Here is a 21539-nt window from a genome sequence, read left to right on the forward strand (position 1 = left end):
GATTTTACCTGAGTCTATCACTCACATTTGTTCTTTAACTGCTTGCTATATGAATCATGGTGTATGGATAACTACAATATTACTGCATACGCGTTTGTATAAGACTTTGATGCATAATAATGTATCTTAGTTCAGCAGCCAATATTAGACTGTTAAATGAGCGGATTGCATACCAACAAATAGTCTGATTTGAATATGTTTATCACAATTATTTCCCCTTGCCAATCAATTGGTTGGTTCTTTACAGGACAGAATGAGTATAATATAGATTAGACTGTTGGTTTTCCCGTTTGAAGTGGTTTACACTAGTCATTTTTAAGGCCCTTTATACATGTAGCTTATGTTAGGTGTGAGCCAAGGTTCCGTGTTGAAGACCGTTCTTTGACCTATAATGGTTTACTTTTACAAATAGTGACTTGGATGGAGAGTTGTCTCATTGGCACTCATACTACATCTTCTTATATCTGTTTATATATATTTTTCTTAACAGAAAATCTATCAATTTATAGCTTTGAAAAACTTAAAGGTCAAAACAGATAAATTTAATTTGCTCTCTCCGGTCACATGTCTCCGTTAGCTCTACGTTGTCAATGTTAATGAGAAATGGAAACAACTAAAAAATCTGATCTTAATTTCAGATTCAATTATGGAATTTGCAAAAAAAAATTGAATTCTTTAGGTTTCAATTGTTCTTTGAGATGGTATTTTCTTTCGTTATACCGGTACTCCAAAATAACTCAAAAGGGGAGTGCTAAAAAAAACCCAGTTAATCCCATCAACATGTGTTTATGTTTGTCTCATCATTGATTTTATAGTTTCCTCTGAAATTCTGAATGTTGTAATGTCTCCAATAGTGATACCACTATTTACCAGTGTAGGCATTCGTCCGTTTGCACGTCTAGCTTCCGACACAAGTTTTTGTATATGGCAGTTAACCGCAATATATTGTGGTGACAAAATCTTGAAAATATAAGTACATGAGCAAAGAATAGTCTGTTCAGAGTCGATATAATGTCGTGGCCCTCGATGGCCAAGTGGTCTTAGTAGTTTAACTACTGTATCACTATCCAGTCAATATATACTGACGTTGTGAGTTCGATTCCAGCACGTTGTTCACTCCAATCTTAATTGAGTTGGGTCGTCAATTTTCTTACCGAAGGATTGTGATTCTCTCTGGACAGTCACTCCAATCCACTATAAATAAGTATGTTTAAACTAAACATAAATTTCCAACTGAAGGTTCATATATTTTTACAGGTTGACCTAAAAGATTTGGTAAATAGGTATCTTTGATAAAGGTTGACCTGTCAAGAAGTTCCAATTTACAACAGATATAAGAAGATGTGGTATGAGTGCCAATGAGACAACTCTACATCTAAGTCACAATTTGTAGAAAATAAACCATTATAGCTCAACGTTCAGTCTCAACACGGAGCTTTGTCTCCACTGTCTGAACTTCAAGCTATAATAGGGGTCACAAATGGCAAAATAAACTGTCTTATCTATATAAAACAAGTATATACTTCTCACGGTCTTCAAATGTCTTTATATCATATGTAACTGTTACAATGTTAATCGTTATAAATGAGCAACTCTTTTGTTTTCTGTGATAGGATCACTTCACACATTATTCTGAATTAATGACTCGGTTGTCGACACGACACTTTAAATGGAAGTTTGAATTTTGAAATGGTTTTAACAGAAGGTAAATTTGAATTTATATAAAAAATATTTCGATGTTATCATTTTAATGAAAAAAAAATATAATGATGGGGTGTAATTCTTAATGATGATAACATTCAACGGTAATGTATGACATATGTCAAAAAAGTTAAATAGCAAAATACTGAACTCAAAGGAAAATTCAAAACGGAAAGTTTATCCAATGGCAAAACCAAAAGCTCAAACACATCAAACGAATAGAAAGCAACTGTAATATTAGCATTAGTTTAACATGTTTAAGCCTCTCATATGCATGAAGGTCGCATAGATATCGCAGAAAATATAACCAATTTCACGGAGTGCAACTGCATTTTGGTAAATTTTGTATACAAGTACCTGCTCTGTGGTTCTTTCTATGCGTAACTTGTTAACGTCACATGTATTCTTGTTCTCTCTTTTTTTTATATTGATGTATAATTTTAGAAATTAAATTTGAAGATCATGGTGAGAATTTGACAGTCGTTGACAATGGCTTAGCAGTGAAGTGGGCGCCAATTTATTCGGGTGGTTTGGCGTTTACAAACTTGCCTGTCAACCAGGGCGATAAGATCACTGTCCAATTATCTGGAAGTGGTGAGATACGATTTGGTGTAATTCAGATCGACCCGATTTTCTTTGGTAACCTCAGAAAACATGTGTATGGAGCTGATCTAATTTCACAAATAAGTAGCATAACACTCTCAAATGTTTCACCGATATTTGTAACGATCATGCGCGGTAAAAGACAAGATGGTGATACACTGACTTTACGCTCAGTTACTACAGGCAAACGCTTTGCAAACGTGAAAAGAAATAGAGGAGCTTGGATTGTCTTCGAAATAATTTATGGCACAGTTACTGTAGAAATAGGTGAGAAATATTATAATTCATATTTGTTTAAACCTCAGTGAAGAAGAACTGGAATGATTTCCAAAGAGACAAACTATCGCCAGAGACCAAACGTAAATGATGCCATAAAGTACGGATACGGCCTTCGAGAATAAATGAGCAAAACCAGCACTATTAGTCAATATTTAGCCATAAGAAGCAAACATTTAACTTAAAAAACGGGGGGGGGGGGGGGGGGGGGGGGGGGGGTTATGATTTTTGTGTCCGAGTCAACTTTTATTTTAGTTTTTCGACGCTATATATAAATCTTTTTTTAATCACCCTTTCCCCCAATGCACATGTTGAAGTTAAATTGTCTTTCCCTGATGCATTTGCAATGATTTAGCAGGTATGTTTTGAAACCGTTCAGCTGAATGTTGAACTGCATTATTGTCGAAGATCGCATTTCCAAAAAAAGATTATATCTTAGGGAAAAATGTATTGCCGTTTGCTTAGCATTTCCGGCACATTTTTCATGGAATGTATAGTTTAGAAAGAGTCTGAAATACTATGTACATTTGTTGTAACAATAAAACTTTTGAATATAAATCAACAGTTTAATGCAATCTATATTTTTTTCCAGTAAAAATTGATGGTTTGAAAGATTATAAGATTCATGAAAACATGGATGTTAACGTCATCTCAACAAACGGAAGTGACGCCATTACTAGTGAATTGGTTAAAATGCTGTTTTTCTCTCCTACAAAAATAAGCTTGGTCCATCCAAACCCATGGACATCATGTACTATGAACAGACCAATTCATCGAGGAGAAATTATAACATTCAATTGCCAGCCTATTGCTAGAGGGCGTAGAAAACCCAAATTATTTTACTTGAAAATATTAATATCGGAATCGAAACCGGATCTAACTACATTTGAAATCGCGGAATATTCAGATGTTTATCTCACAAAATTGTGGGAAAACGATGAATGTCAAGGCTATATACAGCTGTCGTTATCTTATAGTGGACACTTGATATTAATAAACAGTAAAGGTGATTGCTGCACGGCAAACATAAAGAAAAAGAACGTTTGCGTGGTTTTCACATTATTCAAAGTCAAAGTTCGATTTCTTACATGAACGTCGCTGGCAGAAGACAATGGGTAGAGCCAAAAAATCAAATATGTTAAAAATGGCGCAATATATGGTTATAATATGCCTAATGCTATACAAATTAAAACTTGGATCGTTTGGATATAACTTGCAAATTCTCCACCATGCAACGTTAACTCTACAACAAAATTAATTATGTAATAGCTCTTAAATTGAGCCCTTTTACAATTTGAACCAATAGCAAAACGAATTGAAGTCAGAACCCTGTAGTTCAGTGATTGTTGTTGGGTCGTATTTGGTTTTGTTAAAAGTCTTGTTATATATAAGGCCCTTGCTTTTCTTTATTGAATTGTTTCATATTTTCATGACGGGACCTTTTATAGCCGACCGTATGGGTCTGTTTCATTGAAGAAAGCCGTACGGTTGTCTTTCATTGCTTAAATCCACTTCATTTGAACTGTGGTGGATAGTTGTCTCATTGGTAATCATACCACATCTCCTTATTTTTGTATGAGAATTAAAGACTGCATGGTCAACATTCTTAGCTATGTTACAGAAATATTAAAGATAAGGAGAAATGTCTGATTATTTCACAAAATTTATTTTAAAATCTTGCTGGCAAAGAAAATCAAATATATTTACAAGAGAAAACAGTAATAGATTTCCCCAGATCATTTGATATGTATAATTTCGAATAGTTTTTGTTGAACGCAACGCATCGTGGGAAGTTTAGTTCGTCGCTCTCTGTCAACATTTCTTTATGAAACTTCCCTTTCGGTAGCAGGCGATGAAGGTTATGCGACTTCATTCCGAGCAGATATATATTATCCTGCACGTCAGTCGTCATGTTAACTGGCCATCGGAAATCCTCGGAATTATACGTAAACAAGACTTTTCCATCTAGGAGTCTGACACATCGGAACATACCGTCTTCACCCTCACAGCAGTATATTGTCCCGTTTATACCAGAAGAGAGGCTGTGTACTATTCCCTTTCCGAATTCCAATTGTTTGATACGACCCCCTTCTTTATTGATAATTACAACCTCGCCCCATCGACCCAATGCAATATTATCTTCTACAAAAGTTATTCCATAACACTTAGGAACTTTTATTGGTGGGTCGACATTCATGGAGTCCGCATCTACATGCTGAATACAACTTCTTTCCGGGATAGAAACCCATGCTTCGTCCGAATCCGGTAGGACGGTTATATCCCATGGTTTACCTGCTAGTGCTAGTTCGGAGAGATACTGTATTTTACTAGAATAAATCATCAACTTGGCACTAAGCTTATTACAGAGAATTAAACGGTCATTTCGTGTAACTCCAATCCCGGTAATCTCAATCTCAGCATTGTTTTCACTCACCATAAATGTTTTATCTAACTTAAATCTCGTAGGCACGTAATTTTGACGGCGCTTGCTAACAGTGTCGGCTGTAAAACCGGTTTCGTTTATATAAAAACCTTCCTCATTTATAGAATCAACAGTTATTGTTCCAAGTGAGTTAATTTCAGATATCAAATTTGATTTTTGAAAAGAGACTTCCGTTTGCGCACGTGATTTCAAAGCTACTTTGAGATCCTCTAGATTTTGCGCTATGTTTTTCGAGTTAGATTTTAGAACAACGAATAAATCGCTATCTGTTCCATTCTTTTCAAGATATTCGTACTGATTGCACATTTCGTTAATATGCTCTGCTTGTTGGTCAATTATATTAACCTCATTCTCAGCTTCCGATATTATCTTTGAAAACACCGAGTCAACTTCCGCCATCAATTCTATTTCAATACTATCAATGCGTTTGAGAACGTTTGATTTGAATTTTCGAATTCGTTTCTTTATTTTAGCCTTGTTGTCATTGAGATCTTCTTTGTTTTGGTGGGTTTTCTCTGTTAGTTGGAATACCGTTTTCTTCATGATGGCAATTGTCTTTACAAAATCATTAAACTCTGCGGATTTTTTCACGCCTTTTGAAGCCACATCGATCGGGTTTACTTTAACACAACTTCTATGTCCGTCTTCTATACATGACTTGCAGCAAAGACAAGTATGTGCGGTACAGTAATATTCCATTTTAGAACCCGGATGTTCTATGCAGAATTTACTCCTCAAAAACGCATGTGCGCCAGTTCCACCAAGATCAGTGATGCGGTGAGTGAGAAGAGGTTTAAACGTATCATGGACCTGGAAGCAATCGGAACACAACGTTTCTTCACAGTCATGGCAGTGTTTTACAGCAACGGATGAGCTACCACTTCTTGAACATGGCTTGCAAAACTTTTCAGACTGTGTCATTTTAATCTGAAATATACATTCAAATACCATTATCGTTTAAACTATAATTAGATATAGGAAGATGTGGTGTGAGTGCCAATGAGACAACTCTCCATACAAATAACAATTTAAAAAGTAAACCATTATAGGTTAAAGTACGGCCTTCAACACGGAGCCTTAGCTCACACCGAACAACAAGCTATAAAGGGCCCCAAAATTACTAGTGTAAAACCATTCAAACGGGAAAACCAACGGTCTAATCTATATTAACAAAACGAGAAACGAGAAACACGTATATATTACATAAACAAACGACAACTACTGTACATCAGATTCCTGACTTAGGACAGGTGCAAAGTCAGGAATCTTATTTGTATAAAAGATTATAAGATTTCATTTTTTTTAATAATAATTGATAAACACCAATCACACGGTCTATTAAAGTCGTGTTTTTTTTTCTATTCAATGAAAACGCAACATCCACAACTACATCTTCTTTCCATAATAACATTACGACAATGCGCGTTGATTGACGTAAACACAACAACTGATACCGATCAATCAATTAAAAAGCCAATCAATCAATCAATCAAAATTAATTAATTAATTATCGATATAAATTAAAACTGATATACGCGAGATGAAACTTAATAATTGTTTTCAGACTGCAAGCGAATGTCAAAACCTACTGATGTACATTTTTGGGTTACAATGTTCGTCGATTTAGAACTTGATTTGGCCTCAAACTGTTTAGATTCGAGCGCCACTGATGAGTCTACTGAAGACGCATGTATGACTGAGGTACAATTTTTTTAAACTGGTATCTTTGAAGACTTTTTATAGCAGGAAAACATATAATTGACATTCTTAACATGTAAATAAGCAGACTCTTCAAATATCTTTAAACGGAGTTGCATAAATCACTGTCCTTAGGTCTTCTTGTGGCTAGTCTTATCATTTGCAGGCATACAATGTCTTCTTATTTTAATGTGCCTTTAGAAAATGACCATGATGACCTACAGTTGTACTCAATCTTAAAATGCATATTTAATTATTTGTAAAAGATTAAAATTATTAATTTTACCTTTTGACGTAATTAAACCAAGTATTTATTATAATTCACATATAGCTTCGTACAATATCCAGATGTGTATAATACTGAATGGCAACCTTAGCAACCTATATAAGAGAACAACGTATTTGTATACCTAAATAAAAATGTTCACACAAATCAGATGTTAGTTAAACAATACCAAAAATAGGTATTTACAATCAGTCGAACAATGCCATACAGCTGTGATACAATCAGTAAAACAATACCACGATGTGATAATGATTCTACATATGACCCATGATATTTTAAAAGATCTAAATTAAACAATGAAACGTAAACAAAACATGTTAATAAAAAAATTATTTAAAATAGTTCAACGATTAACTCAGGGTGTTTAAAAATTTATTCTGCGTTTAAATATACCATTGAAGTTTTGTGATCTGCTTAACTATCGATGTATCAAGTTTGCTCTCTAAGACTGTCGCCTTTACTATATTTATAAAAAGAAGAAGATGTGGTATGATTGCCAATTAGACAACTGTCCATAAGAGACCAAAATGACATAGACATGAACAACTATAGGTCACCGTACGGCCTTCAACAATGAGCAAAGCCCATACCGCATAGTCAGCTATTAAAGGCCCCGATATGACAATGTAAAACAATTCAAACGAGAAAACTAACGGCCTTATTTATATAAAAAAAAAATGTGTTTGTTGTCCGGATGAAGTGTGTATTAAAAATAACAATATTCATTATTTCCATGTACTAGACTTATATAGATTGGTAATCCCGAATTTTGACTTGGGTATACAAATAAAATGAGCACACCTGTTCTGACAATACAACTCAAAACTTGGGCATCTGTTTGTCTGTGAGGGAGTGCAACATCGAGGTGGAATCGGGACAGAAAATACATGCGTCGTTGAGGGCGCTTGAATATTGCGATTCCTGTATTTTAAAGAACCATTTCAACAATTCCTTGAAGGGTATGTAAGTAGCCGGTTGCAAACTAAAAAGTGTTGCTCCTATCTAACCATTCCCCATTTTTCTGAGGAATTATAAATGCCTCGTCCGTAATTCCCGTCGACCTACCCCGTAACAAACTTCAATCGTATGAATTGTTAATTTATTATCTTCCTAAATGTACATGAAGTATTTTCCACTGGACGTTCAACAAGCAATAATCAATCAATCACACATTGCATGCGAAAAGTCGAAACTGTTTGCTTAAAATATATGAATATTTGACTTCTATCGCCTTTTTTACTTTCTTACCAAACCCAAATATACTTTTTTTAATTTTTACAAAAGAAATTTGAATAACAAACTGTTCGAAAACAATTGCCTCTTAAAATATCTTTTGTAATATTTTTTTAATTACTATATTTTTTGAATTACCATGATATTACACCTTTTGGCAAAGCATGAAGAATACAGTTAATTTATATATAAGTCTCATACACGCTGAATATAAAATGCAATTAATACAATTTTATTTGACATAAATTGCTTGATAAAAGCGAGATAACTCAAAAAGTCTCGAGTCGCGAAGATACCGTGTGAAACAGTTCATTACACACAGAAGAAGTTATTCGTCATGAAAAGGTTGTGTTTTACTAACCATAGTACACCGTCTTGAAAACATTCTTTCAGTTTCTCTATTCCTCGTTTATTTTAGCAATTATTCTGCATAGGCGGACCCAGGGAGGGGGTGGGGGTGGGGTTGGGATCTGTTCGCGGACCCCCTTAAGAAAAGTTCTGGATCCGCCACTGTTCTGTATTCTTTATATTATAGCACTCCATCATTTTCTATATATTCTTTATTTTTTTTATTTTCTTACTTTGTTTGCCCGTTAGTTTCTTTATAAAAAAAAAGATGTGGTATGATTGCCAATGAGACAACTGTCCACAAGAGACCAACATGACACAGAAATACAGTATAAGAAATAGATCATTAATCAAGATAATAGAATAAGTAGACAGCTCTCTCACAAGCAAAAAAAAACCTATCTGTAAAAATATAAGGGCATACACTACCGGCACGGGGTTTACTTTGAATTTTTGGGCAAATGTTATCTAGTCTTGACTCAACCTTGTATTATTTTCTATACATTTAATGGAGAAAAAAAAAACGAAATTCTAAAGGAACATCAAATCAATTGGAAATCGTTTTGCTCCCTAGATTTATTATTGTAATACCACCCCCCCCCCTGTCGCATTCTATCAATGTATGGTTGTGAGGTATGCATAATAAATACGAAGCCAAATTTTGCTTAACAGTTTTACCTAGTATGAGAAGGACTGACTGGAGTTTATAAAAAGGAGAACAAAGTAAAAATCAAAATAATGTATACAAAAAATGAGCACTTTAAATATAAATATAAAAAAGAAGATATGGTATGATTGCCGATGAAACAACTCTCTACCATAGACCGAAATGACACAGAAATTAACAACTATAGGTCAACGTACGGCCCTCAACAATGAGCAAAGTTCATACCGTATAGTCAGCTATAAAAGGCCCAGAAATGACAATGTAAAACAATTTAAACGAGAAAACTAATAAAGTATAGGGAAAAAATGGAAATATGTATACAAAATATAATTATTAGAATACATTAAAGAATAATATAATGCAATATCCACAACATAAATGAAAGATGTACAGATAAAAGAATTAATCTTGTTACAGAAAATTGCATTTTTTTCCCTATAAGGTATTTTTTTAAAGAATAATCACTATATTGTATATCCATATAACTCGTACTAAACGGGGGAAAATTAGCAAGGCTTCTATTCTTTTTTTTCATTTGAAAGTTTTACCTGTACCAAGTCATGTTAAGTAATCCACAATTATTGACCCCATATGGATCACATGTAAAGTACATATGAAGATTGTTTATTTTACAAGAAAAAAGGGAGGAGGGGGGCATTTGATTATAATATTGTCGGGTTTTGTCAGTTATTCGAAATAAATAATTCTGGAACCAATATGGGTGAAACTAATTTTTGTGGAAACGCACTATAAAATTAGCAACAAATTGAAGGCAAACATTTCGTCCTCCTGGAATACATTATATAAACTAAAACAATTAGTATTCTGATTAAACCAAAGTTTCTACACACCCCTAAGAAGCAAATGGTAGCTTCTAAACCTTGAACTGCTGTACATTTTGTGGCGTGTAATTACTATTTTTAGCACATGTATGTTATAGCCATAGAAATACACATGATTAGTAGAAACGATAAGCACTGTGCGTTGTATCGCACCATTAACATATCTGATTCAATTAAGCACTTCTTAGGAACGGATTGTCAATTACTAATTAAGATATTCATTTACTATGCAGTACACACAATTAACAGATTGAAAGAAAATGTAATCAAAACTTGAATCAAAATAAGTTTACAAGTGCTGTGTTTAATATAAATTTTAATCAGTATACAATAACAACATTTGTTATTCTCGGATTATATACTCACAGACAATGGAGAAACTTTTCCCGGTTGCGTTCGGAGTAATTGCTCTGTTGTTTCTAGTAGCTGGAGCATTTTCACCGGGATGGATGGTGATGGATTCATCGAGTTTCACCGACATGAGTGATCACGACACTTCAGATGCAGTCACTTTACATATGGGATTTTTTTACCTTCTTATCATTGGAAAGGATTTCTCAATGTCTTTGGGATACGGCTCTATCCCTGATGACGGCGGGATATCTTATATGGATAGGCTAGGTATGTTGGGGTACTTTGTCAGGGAAGTATTTTTCATGGATTTGTTATGTAGTTAAGATACTCCCCTTGGTAAGTTAATTATATTAAGGTACTTATCTGTCGGTGAGGCATATTTCCTTGGTAAGTTATCTGATCTGTAGTAGGGATATCTTTCCTGAGTAAGTTTTACATGACATGGTTACTCTACAACTGCTACAATTTTCTGCTACCTTAAAATTGCTGCTTTTTTTGTTTATCCCAAATCGATTTTACATGTATCCCTATTGGTCAATAAATTTTCACCAAATTAAGTTAGGAGGGGGTGATGTGGTCAGTGAAAAAACTATGTGAATTATATATATTTATTTTTTATCCTACATTGATCTTTTGATGTCGTCCCTTCTTTATTGTGGTTATTCAAACGTATTTGAACTCTTAGCATTCTTTTCAAAACATACATGTATAAAGCATTCAATGGTCAGTGGCGTAGCTGGGTCATTTCTACGTGTACGCCCGAACTTTGGCGAGGAATATGAGGGATGCCAAAAGCTCAATGTTAAAGCACCTGCTGGTAGTGGGTTCGAAAGGGATAGCTATCGAGAATGAGATACCATAATGATTCCTGTCAGTAAAAAATCATTGATAGCAACATACTTTTGAATCTAAATGGTTTATTTGTTTTGGTTAAATTTTGTAATATGTTAACTTATTCATCGTGTTAAACTGGAAGCTAGCCTAATGGTCATTGGTTTTAGAGAAAACGTCCAAACCAATATTACTTTTAAAAAAGTTTAAAGGGTGCCGTGAGTGAGCATACAATCGACAAAAGCACCTTTTAATGAACACGAAACTGAAAAAATATTTCTAAGAGGTGCAATATAAAAAAATTCTGGAACACCTGGGATTTCTTCCCACAAAAAGTGAATCAATTTATCATTATTTCCTTTAAAGGAATTTAAAAAAAATCTAAAACTTTCTTTTGATATTTTTTTCTTGATCTGGAATATTTCACGACAATCTATGAAGGTTTATAAATTGAGCATGTAAAACAATGAATTGCGTAAAGAAGAGTCCGGCTATCTGTCTATCAGAAAAGATCAGAAAAATGAACGAAAACAAATGCTTTCAAAATTTTAGCTTTAGACATTAGTCATAGACAAAGTTTCTTTGGCATTTTCATAAAATTTGATGAAGGTTCGACAAGTAGTTAATGTAGTTGAGAAATAACAAAATGTAAGCCCAAAATGCGACCACTTATTAATTGCAGAAAGAAATACATTTTGTCCTTAAAATGCGGGGAAATTAAAGATATAATTGCATTATTATATTGCTCTGAATACTCTTTTGATCATAAACAGCTGCAGTTTCTGTTCAACTTTCGTAAAATTTCACGGAGAGTCATTCAAAAGACTTTATCCACATTCGGAACCTAAATATTGACGCCGCGTTGTCTCGCTTTTGGGACATAAATCACAGGCTCGACAAAAATACAAACAGCATATCGAATATGAGCAGATAGTGAATTGCTTTAAATATAAGAAAAGTACGTAGAATTCATAGTAGATTCAGACTTCTACAAAAGATTCGAATAAATATAGGAAATGATCTATTTGAGTAAATTTAGTCCCTTTTTATTCAAAATTACAATCCATTGAAAAAAGAAGCACAAGACTGATGTGCTTTTGACCGATTTTTCTTATTCTATGTCGATTATTTGTTTTATTTTCAAAATTCAAGTGTACGCCCGGGCGTTTTGACGTAAACGTAGCTACGCGCATGATGGTTGATTTATTAAGTTTACTCGCACTGAAAATACTTGCAAAAAAATTAAGTTTTGAAGAGACGAAAAGATCTCAATGGCTATTTAAGGAAGTTCGCTACTCAGTTTCAATAAATTGCTTTTCATAAAACTAGTATATATTGATAGGGGATTAATTAAGGAATAAAAAAAATCAAAAAAATATATAGAGGTCAATGTGCTTGTTTTCGAGATATTATACATATGACAAACCAAAATAAGCCATTGCAATTTTGGCGGGAAAATGTTCTCTTTTCATTTTTCATTGCTTTATCATTGACAAGTTAAAGTTCTCAAAAACTATTTAAAATAAATAAGATTTTATAAGACTTTTACAAATGACTTAGAATTACACATGTAAAAGATTTGTTAAAAGAAACATGAGGGTCAATGGGCAAAATCTTAGGCATTCATATGGATAAAACCAGAGGATTCCGAAAATCTGACAAAACAATTCAAAACGTGACATGCAAGCGAACATCCTTAATATATTAATAAATGTACCCTGTCGTGAGACATGACTATAATATGTATGATAAGGATAAGGAGTTGTATCCAATAATTTTGTTTATGGTTTTTATACGACCGCAAAAAATTGAAAATATTTTGGAAGTATATTGGTATGACGTTGGCGGCGTCGTCGTAATTTTTGGTCCTGTTTTCAAATTGGTCTACATTAAGATCCAAAGGGTCCAAAATTAAACTTAGTTTGATTTTAACAAAAAATGAATTCTTTGGGTTCTTTGATATGCTGAATCTAAACATGTACTTAGATTTTTGATTATTGGCCCAGTTTTCAAGTTGGTCCAAATCGGGGTCCAAAATTAAACTTTGTCACTTTTGATTTCAACAAAACTTGAATATATGTGGTTCTTCAATATGCTGAATTTAACCATGTATTTAGATTTTTAATATTTGGGCCCGGTCATCAAATTGGTCCACATTGAGGTCTAAAGGGTCTAAAATTGAACATTATTTGATTTCATCAAAAATTTAATTCTGCGGGTTCTATGTTATGCTGAATCTAACCATGCATTTAGATTTTGGATATTGGACCATAATAGGTAAATGTCCAATTTAAAAATTAAGTTTAAGTTCTTAGACCACATTCATTCTGTGTCAGAAACCTATGTTGTGTCAACTATTTAATCACAATCCAAGTTCAGAGCTGTATCAAGCTTAAATGTTGTGTCCATACTTGCCCCAACTGTTCAGGGTTCGACCTCTGCGGTCGTATAAAACTGCGCCCTAGCGGAGCATCTGGTTATCTTTTATCTTTAAACCAAAAGCTAATTTTCTTACCTCATTCTTTCTGTGTTTATAATTGTATGTATATATATATAAATCTGTTATTTTCCAATGTTATTCCCTTTTACTTTCAGTTTGTACATATGTTCTTTTCTAATCTCTTAATATTTCAGGTTTTTTTCTTTTCCCTAATTATTTCCAATGTATAATATATTCTGTAAACTCCATTCAAACACTCGTTGATCAGAGGAGAAGGATTGAGTTGTATATTTATAATAAATACAGTTGTCACTAGAGAAAAACTAATAGTTGTTTCCTGTCAGTCCAGTGTCAAGTATTGCACGCATTTTACGATTATAATTTTTTTTTTATCAAAACACAACTCTCTTTTCCAAAAATAAACCCAGTTTTTGTTGTTTTAAATTCACTAGATATCTGATATACATGTAGTTTTGCTCTGTTTTCATTATTAAGTGCCAGTCTTTGTAAGAATCAGGCAATTTAGGTAAAAATTAAAACATGATTAGAAAAAACCCACCGAGCTAATCATGCTATTTAATACTAACCATCATCCTGAGTTAAAATTAATTGGTCTTTTGTTTGTGTGTGTCTGGTAATATCAAATAACTTGGTTAGAAAATTGGTTAGATTGATAGCAAATTACAGAGTTATCTCCCCTTTTTTGTTAATTTCTAGTGCATTTCAACCAAATTGTATCTATTATTACCAGAACAGAAAATGGAAATAAATGTTATTTTTGTGCATAACTACATATTATGAACTGAAATCAATGTCAAATAGGGTGGGTTTTTTTTATCATGTTTTCACCACTGCCTAATTCAATTACAAACTAAAATAATACAAACAGTTGATTATGTCTCTTTATTTCTTTTCCCTAAAATAAGTATATACGGACAGCATATATATAATCTACCAATGGCAAGTATTTTACTTCTTCAAAAAAATTGTTTTTTTGTGTGTTATCATCTATCAGTCAGAGATATAACTCTATAGGGTTATTACAGAAAATAACTTGTGTGTGTTTTTACAGATTTTCTTCCTAAAATATTCTAAATCTGTAATAACATATGTTTGTTATTTGTAAAATTATTTCATTTATAGTGGGCTCTAGGGAACTCTTGAGACTCTGCGCAGAAACTAAATGCATAGCCTTGATAACTAATTTCTTAAGTAAATTAATACATTTTTGATTAACTATGATAAATCAATGAGTTGAGGCTATTAAGGGATAAACTTAGCTGTAATAACAAGGCTAAGTTATTAAAGGAATGTAACTTATTATATAAGACACTTGGGAATCACTGAGAAACTTGCGCAGAACCTCATTACATGCTCTGGTCATTATTTCTTACAATAAATTAAAATACATTGTAATAAAGCATGATCTATGTCTGAGCAAATCCTTTGAAGTGATATAGAGAAGCTGTGATAACACCCTTTAGTTATTTCAGGCATATTTTTTCTGTGATAACATATAGGTGTATTATGCAAAATGGCAAACTATGAACTGTTATATCTTTCAATAGTTAAGTATACATATAGACAAACGTAATATCAATAGAACTTTTACAAATTTAAACAACATTAATTAGGAGATAACTGTATTGTATTTTAAGCTCCGACGGCATCAATTGGGGATTTGATGGTCGCAAATTAAGTTTACTGGCGACGCGTTAGCGGAGACAGTAAACGGGTATTTGCGACCATCAAATCCCCAATTGATGCCGTCGGAGCTTAAAATATAATATTGTTATCTCCATTCTAATGAAACTGACAGAAAACAACGTTAAAACATGTATTTAAAATCTGGAATATGCCGTCTGCGCTTGCGCGTACGTCCCATAGCATCAATTGTCAATTGATGCCATGTAAATAAGTGACGTTATCCAATCAAAAGGAACGTTATAAACGTTGTTGCATTAGAATGATGTATATTGTCCCTTTGAAACATGTAACATACGTATGTTATCACAGTTCTTTGATTTTTTAGTCTACAATAACAAATGTATGTTATTTTCCTGTAATAACCCTATAGAGTTATATCCATGACTGTCTATGGTTTCTAGTCTTCATTTTTTTTTAATGTTTTTAAACTTTCGAAAATTCCATCTAGAAACCGATGTAGAAAAGTACATCAAATGGTGCTTAATAGCTTGTAGTTACATTTTCTTTTCCAATACAACTGGCTAATAGGACCTAAATGGTGCTATTAGGATAAATTTATCGGTTATCAAGAGCTTAATTGGCAGCACGTCATCCCAACAATGGCTTCCATTTTCACGATTGTAAAAATTGACTAAGTAGAATCCTGGCTGTAATTGAATGTTATGAAACTAATACACAATGCTTATAACAACAATCATAACAATACTTAGAACAAGTAGGAATTTGGTAAGCTTAACTTTTCACCGTTCTTGAGTGATGTCCCTTTATAGCGTTATATGCAAGCGATGTATAATTTGTGTCCGTGGGCGGATATAGGGGGACATGGGTCCCGCCCCCCTTTTTCTGGGAAAAAATTTGGTTGATTATATAGGGAATCAATGGAGCATGATTGGAGCGGTCCCTCCCTTAGGCAGGCAGTAGGCCCCCACTTATAAAAATTGCTGGATCCGCCACTGGTGTCCTACGGCTATGTACACATTCTTTTCTTTTTTCAGATTGAGATTTATTAGAATAATCACAACCGGAAGCGGAAGTATAGGAATATAATGTTTTTTTTCCTCTTTCAGGCTGGAATTTATTAGAATATCAGATCGAGATCATCATTGGAGTTGTGCTATGTATACTATCGCTGATACTAACGTTAGCGTACAACAGAGACAGAGCGCCATCTATGTTACTGGCGCCAATTATTACAAGCGCGATTGCAGGTATGATCTTTTTTGGTGTTTTCATTGTTTAATATAAAATTGAGAATGGAAATGCGGAATGTGTCAAAGAGACAACAACCCGACCATATATAGAATAAACATTCTTTTTACTTACATCAATGCACTTTTATTTGCAAAAAAGTTGTTTTAAAAAATGTGTCGGAATGAGTTATTTTATTTAAGATAACAAACATGTAGGTATAGAGATTATATATGTTTTCGTGTTTTCGTGTCTGATTTTTATACGACCGCAAATTTTGAAAAAATTTTCGTCTTATATTGCTATCACGTTGGCGTCGGCGTCGTCGTCGTCGTCGTCGTCGTCCGGCGTCCGAATACTTTTAGTTTTCGCACTCTAACTTTAGTAAAAGTGAATAGAAATCTATGAAATTTTAACACAAGGTTTATGACCATAAAAGGAAGGTTGGTATCGATTTTGGGAGTTTTGGTCCCAACATTTTAGGAATAAGGGGCCAGAAAGGGCCCAAATAAGCATTTTCTTGGTTTTCGCACCATAACTTTAGTTTAAGTTAATAGAAATCTATGAAATTTTGACACAAGGTTTATGACCACAAAAGAAAGATTGGGATTGATTTTGGGAGTTTTGGTTTCAATAGTTTAGGAATAAGGGGCCAATAAAGGGCCCAAATAAGCATTTTTCTTGGTTTTTGCACAATAACCTTAGGTTAAGTAAATGGAAATCTATGAAATTTAAACACAATGTTTATGACCACAAAAGGAAGGTTGGTATTGATTTTGGGAGTTTAGGACCCAACAGATTAGGAATTAGGGGCCAAAAAGGGACCCAAATAAGCATTTTTCTTGGTTTTCGCACTATAATGTTAGTATAAGTAAATACAAATCTATGAAATTTAAACACAAGGCTTATGACCATAAAAGGAAGGTTGGTATTGATTTTGGGAGTTTTGGTCCCAACAGTTTAGGAAAAAGGGGCCCAAAGGGTCCAAAATTAAACTTTGTTTGATTTCATCAAAATTGAATAATTGGGGTTCTTTGATATGCCGAATCTAACTGTATATGTAGATTCTCAACTTTTGGTCCCGTTTTCAAATTGGTCTACATTAAGGTCCAAAGGGTCCAAAATTAAACTTAGTTTGATTTTGACAAAAAATGAATCGGTTGGGTTCTTTGATATGTTGAATCTAAAAATGTACTTAGATTCTTGATTATTGAAGTTTTTTTGGTCCAGTTTTCAAATTGGTCTACATTAAGGTCCAAAGGGTCCAAAATTAAACTTTGTTTGATTTCATCAAAAATTGAATCCTTGGGGTTCTTTGATATGCCAAATCTAACTGTGTATGTAGATTCTTCATTTTTGGTCCTGTTTTCAAATTTCAAATTCTACATTAAAGTCCAAAGGGTCCAAAATTAAACTAAGTTTGATTTTAACAAAAATTGAATTCTTGGGCCTCTTTGATATGCTGAATCTAAACATGTACTTAGATTTTTGATTATGGGCCCAGTTTTCAAGTTGGTCCAAATCAGGATCTAAAATTATTATATTAAGTATTGTGCAATAGCAAGTCTTTTCAATTGCACAGTATTGTGCAATGGCAAGAAATATCTAATTGCACAATATTGTGAAATAGCAAATTTTTTTTTAATTAGAGTTATCTTTCTTTGTCCAGAATATTAAGCAAGAAATATCCTATTTGTGCAATAGCAAGAATTTTTTTTAATTGGAGTTATCTTTCTTTGTCCAGAATCAACTTAAATCTTTGTTATATACAATATACAATGTATATACACTTTTTACTACCAACTGATAAATTTAAATAATCTTTACCATTCAGTGATAACAAGCAGTTTTTTTACATCTTAATATTTTATGATGTATTTAAATGAGTAGTTATTGTTGCAAACTCCATTAGAAATTTGAATTGATATCAGTTTTGAAAAAGGGAAACGGGGATGTGAAAAAAAAAGGGGGGGGGGGTTAAATTTTTCTCATTTCAGATTTCATAAATAAAAAGAAAATTTCTTCAAACATTTTTTTGAGAGGATTAATATTCAACAGCATAGTGATTTGCTCAAAGGCAAAAAAAACCTTTTAAGTTCATTAGACCACATTCATTCTGTGTCAGAAACCTATGCTGTGTCAACTATTTAATTTTAGATTTAAAAAGTTTGAAGAAGAAATCTTTAATTGATTTGTAAAATCTTGGCATTTGTTTTGTGTAAAAAAAAACCATGTAATGTCAAAAATTTGATCACAATCCAAATTCAGAGCTGTATCATGCTTGAATGTTTTGTCCATACTTGCCCCAACTGTTCAGGGTTCGACCTCTGCGGTCGTATAAAGCTGCGCCCTGCGGAGCACCTGTTTTTTTTATGTTTTAAATTTTTAAATCCATTACTCTCTTTTTTTTACCTGTTATGTTCGTAGCATGGAAGTTAACATTTAATTTAGGACAGCGTATGTCATAATGGCGTAAACAATGAGCAAAATCCATACCTCATAGTCTGCTATATATAAAGGCTCCAAAATGACAATGATCGTACCTCTGGTTCAACCCCTATGGATTTTACTTACCCTCTATGGATCCGTAGGGGGTCAGTTGCAAACCATATAACTTATTATGTGTAACAATTCAAACGAGAAAACTAACAGCCTGATTTATGTTCAAAATGTGTTAATTCCGTTATCAAATGAATTTTCGTGAATCATTTTGCATGATAAAATGACACTGGTTTATAAATTGTAATCAATGAAAAAAATATTTAAAACAAAAATATATAGGACCCTGACCAACTTTAAAATATTGAAAGTTGACATAGGCATCATATATATTATATATATAAATCGTGGTTTTATTGGGAACGTGTATTGCTGAATAGCACCAATCGTATCATGCGTATTAATATACGTCTGTGTAATTTTATTCAAAACATCGTATATCGTAAACAAGACTGAAACTTTATGACACATTGCTCGACCGCCCCCCCCCCCCCCCTTTTCCCCCCCTTGCTGAAAAAAGGTCTGGATTATGGGGTCTTTCATTTCTGTATTCTTTACTGCTTTAGCCATTTTTCTCTATTCTTGTAAATTTGTCAGAATATCCTTTTTTTAGGAGGAGCAACCGGGGTGGCAGTTTGGCGGTGGCTTACTGGAGTAATTGTTGTGGCAACACAGACGAACATAAACATTGAAATTCCTTATTCCATTATATTAAGTGGACTCGGTGGAATATTTTGTTTCATTTTAATGATTTTATTAATCGTCATGTACAGGCAGCACACTCGATAACGTCAGAACAGGAACCAATGACTTAAGAAAGGGACTTTTTTTCTGATGTCGCAATGGCAGCACATCTTCCAGAACAATTGAATTCACAGCAATTAACACAGCAACAGACGAATATTGGCTTTTAATGAAGGTCATCTAAAGCATACACTTTTGATATGTTATTTTCTCATGCAAGCTGTACCAAATCATCTTTCGTTGTGTTGGCGTACTAATGCGCCGTTTCAAAATCAAATTGATTCTGGGTAATGTTTTCAAAATTGAACACCAAAACGTCGTAAATCGTCAGTTAAAAAACAAATAATATATCTTTATTGCAAAATTACACCCATAAGTGTCAAGCAATATTAACAAACAATTATACATTTAAAATACAATGCAATACAATGAAATACAATACAATATAATAGAACATATATTAAGAGTTCAAATTATAAATTGATGTATAAAACACAATCATGAGCTTGTCTGACATGGTTCTGACCCTCTCAGTTCCAAAGACTGATTAATGAAGACTCCAATATAACAAACAAGTTCAGGGATGATACATTAATTATACTTAAAAATCGTGTTTAGAAAATATACACTTGTATTTCATGTTTAGTTCTTTATAGGTTTAAGATTTTGTTTAATATCTTAACACATGTCTCAGTAATCACATCAAATATAAACATGTCTTCAATTTCAACAAATGCTATTTTTAGAGTTTGAATAAGAATCCAACATTAATGAAAATTGAGCTTAACACGATATTAAACACATTTCAAACTTAACATGTTTAGAACAGATACATGTTTAGACTAAAACGTGTAAAAAAGTGCGACAAAAATGTGTATAGAATAGTGTGAAGGTAGTTTAGTGTAAATGTATAGTGCTCTACTGTAACTATCTATTAAAAGAACTCAATTTTTGTAAATGTTTTATTACTATGTATCATTTTTCTATTATTTATTTTCATCATTTGACATGAATTAAATGTATAGAGAACGAATATCATTTTATTATGGTTTGTCCAGCATATAGACAGTATAGACTTAAATACTTCTCAAAACATTATCATACATGGCCAAATATCAACAAACTGTATTCACTACTACAAGTTCAAACAAAAACTGTTATTTACAATTTGATGTGTTTTTTGCGTGAAAGTTGGAAACTCAGAACTTTCATATTAACTTAGTCATATATATGAATCTAATTGTCTTTTTCATTAACAAAATGTTCATATTGTTAATTATGTTCTCTGCAGTTTTGTATACCTATGTATTAATATAAATTTCATGTTGCTTACACATGATAATGTTGTAATTTAAATGTGCTATAGCATAATTGTGCTTATTGCAATAAACGTATTTATCTTATTTATCTTATCTAAAGTTAAAGATCTTAAGACAGATGTCATGTTGATTAGACAATGTCTGTATTAACTACCATTCCCACTAGTAGGAATAGAGTAATTAGTAAAAATTTACCGGAATACCCCCACTCTAAAAAAGTATATGTAAACTCATACCTCTGATGTCCGTCAGTCCGTCTGTCCGTCGCATCAAAATTTTGGTCGCATCTTTTCAGAGACTGCATCATAAGATTTGCATGGATTTAGGGTTTATAGAAGTCAGCTACATATACCGTGTGGT

The 21539-nt window shown here is 33.0% G+C and overlaps 3 protein-coding genes across 4 annotated transcripts; 2 read left to right on the forward strand and 1 right to left on the reverse strand.

Annotated features, from left to right (window-relative positions):
- The first annotated feature begins 1631 nt into the window (after positions 1-1631).
- Positions 1632-3787, forward strand: LOC139495545 (uncharacterized). The gene is made up of 3 exons (XM_071283814.1): positions 1632-1705; positions 2146-2571; positions 3173-3787. Exons 1-3 carry the CDS (start codon positions 1690-1692, stop codon positions 3670-3672), a joined length of 942 nt encoding a protein of 313 aa, XP_071139915.1. The 5' UTR covers positions 1632-1689; the 3' UTR covers positions 3673-3787.
- A 440-nt stretch (positions 3788-4227) lies between these two features.
- On the reverse strand, positions 4228-7120 carry LOC139495544 (E3 ubiquitin-protein ligase TRIM36-like). 2 transcript variants are annotated; one of them, XM_071283812.1, is made up of 2 exons: positions 7008-7120; positions 4228-5950 (listed from the first exon to the last, which is right to left on the reverse strand). In XM_071283812.1, the coding sequence occupies exon 2, from the start codon at positions 5942-5944 to the stop codon at positions 4274-4276; it is 1671 nt and encodes a 556-aa protein (XP_071139913.1). In that variant the 5' UTR covers positions 5945-5950; positions 7008-7120; the 3' UTR covers positions 4228-4273. The 2 variants fall into 2 exon arrangements, with proteins under 2 accessions (XP_071139913.1, XP_071139914.1); XM_071283813.1 differs by having other exon boundaries at positions 7047-7103.
- A 3048-nt stretch (positions 7121-10168) lies between these two features.
- LOC139495546 (uncharacterized) lies at positions 10169-21263 on the forward strand. The gene is made up of 3 exons (XM_071283815.1): positions 10169-10718; positions 16497-16637; positions 19730-21263. Exons 1-3 carry the CDS (start codon positions 10469-10471, stop codon positions 19903-19905), a joined length of 567 nt encoding a protein of 188 aa, XP_071139916.1. The 5' UTR covers positions 10169-10468; the 3' UTR covers positions 19906-21263.
- Positions 21264-21539: the final 276 nt, after the last annotated feature.

The sequence above is a fragment of the Mytilus edulis genome, chromosome 11 (assembly GCF_963676685.1).
Source record: "Mytilus edulis chromosome 11, xbMytEdul2.2, whole genome shotgun sequence".
NCBI lineage: Eukaryota > Metazoa > Mollusca > Bivalvia > Mytilida > Mytilidae > Mytilus > Mytilus edulis.

Excerpts from the sequence above, each read along its gene's own strand:
- LOC139495545 (XM_071283814.1), top strand. Across the intron at positions 2,572-3,172 it reads CACAGTTACTGTAGAAATAG|TAAAAATTGATGGTTTGAAA; the intron begins GTGAGAAATATT and ends ATTTTTTTCCAG.
- LOC139495544 (XM_071283812.1), bottom strand. The coding sequence starts at position 5,944 with ATGACACAGTCTGAAAAGTTTTGCAAGCCATGTTCAAGAAGTGGTAGC.
- LOC139495546 (XM_071283815.1), top strand. The coding sequence starts at position 10,469 with ATGGAGAAACTTTTCCCGGTTGCGTTCGGAGTAATTGCTCTGTTGTTT. Across the intron at positions 10,719-16,496 it reads ATCTTATATGGATAGGCTAG|GCTGGAATTTATTAGAATAT; the intron begins GTATGTTGGGGT and ends TTCCTCTTTCAG. Across the intron at positions 16,638-19,729 it reads TATTACAAGCGCGATTGCAG|GAGGAGCAACCGGGGTGGCA; the intron begins GTATGATCTTTT and ends TCCTTTTTTTAG.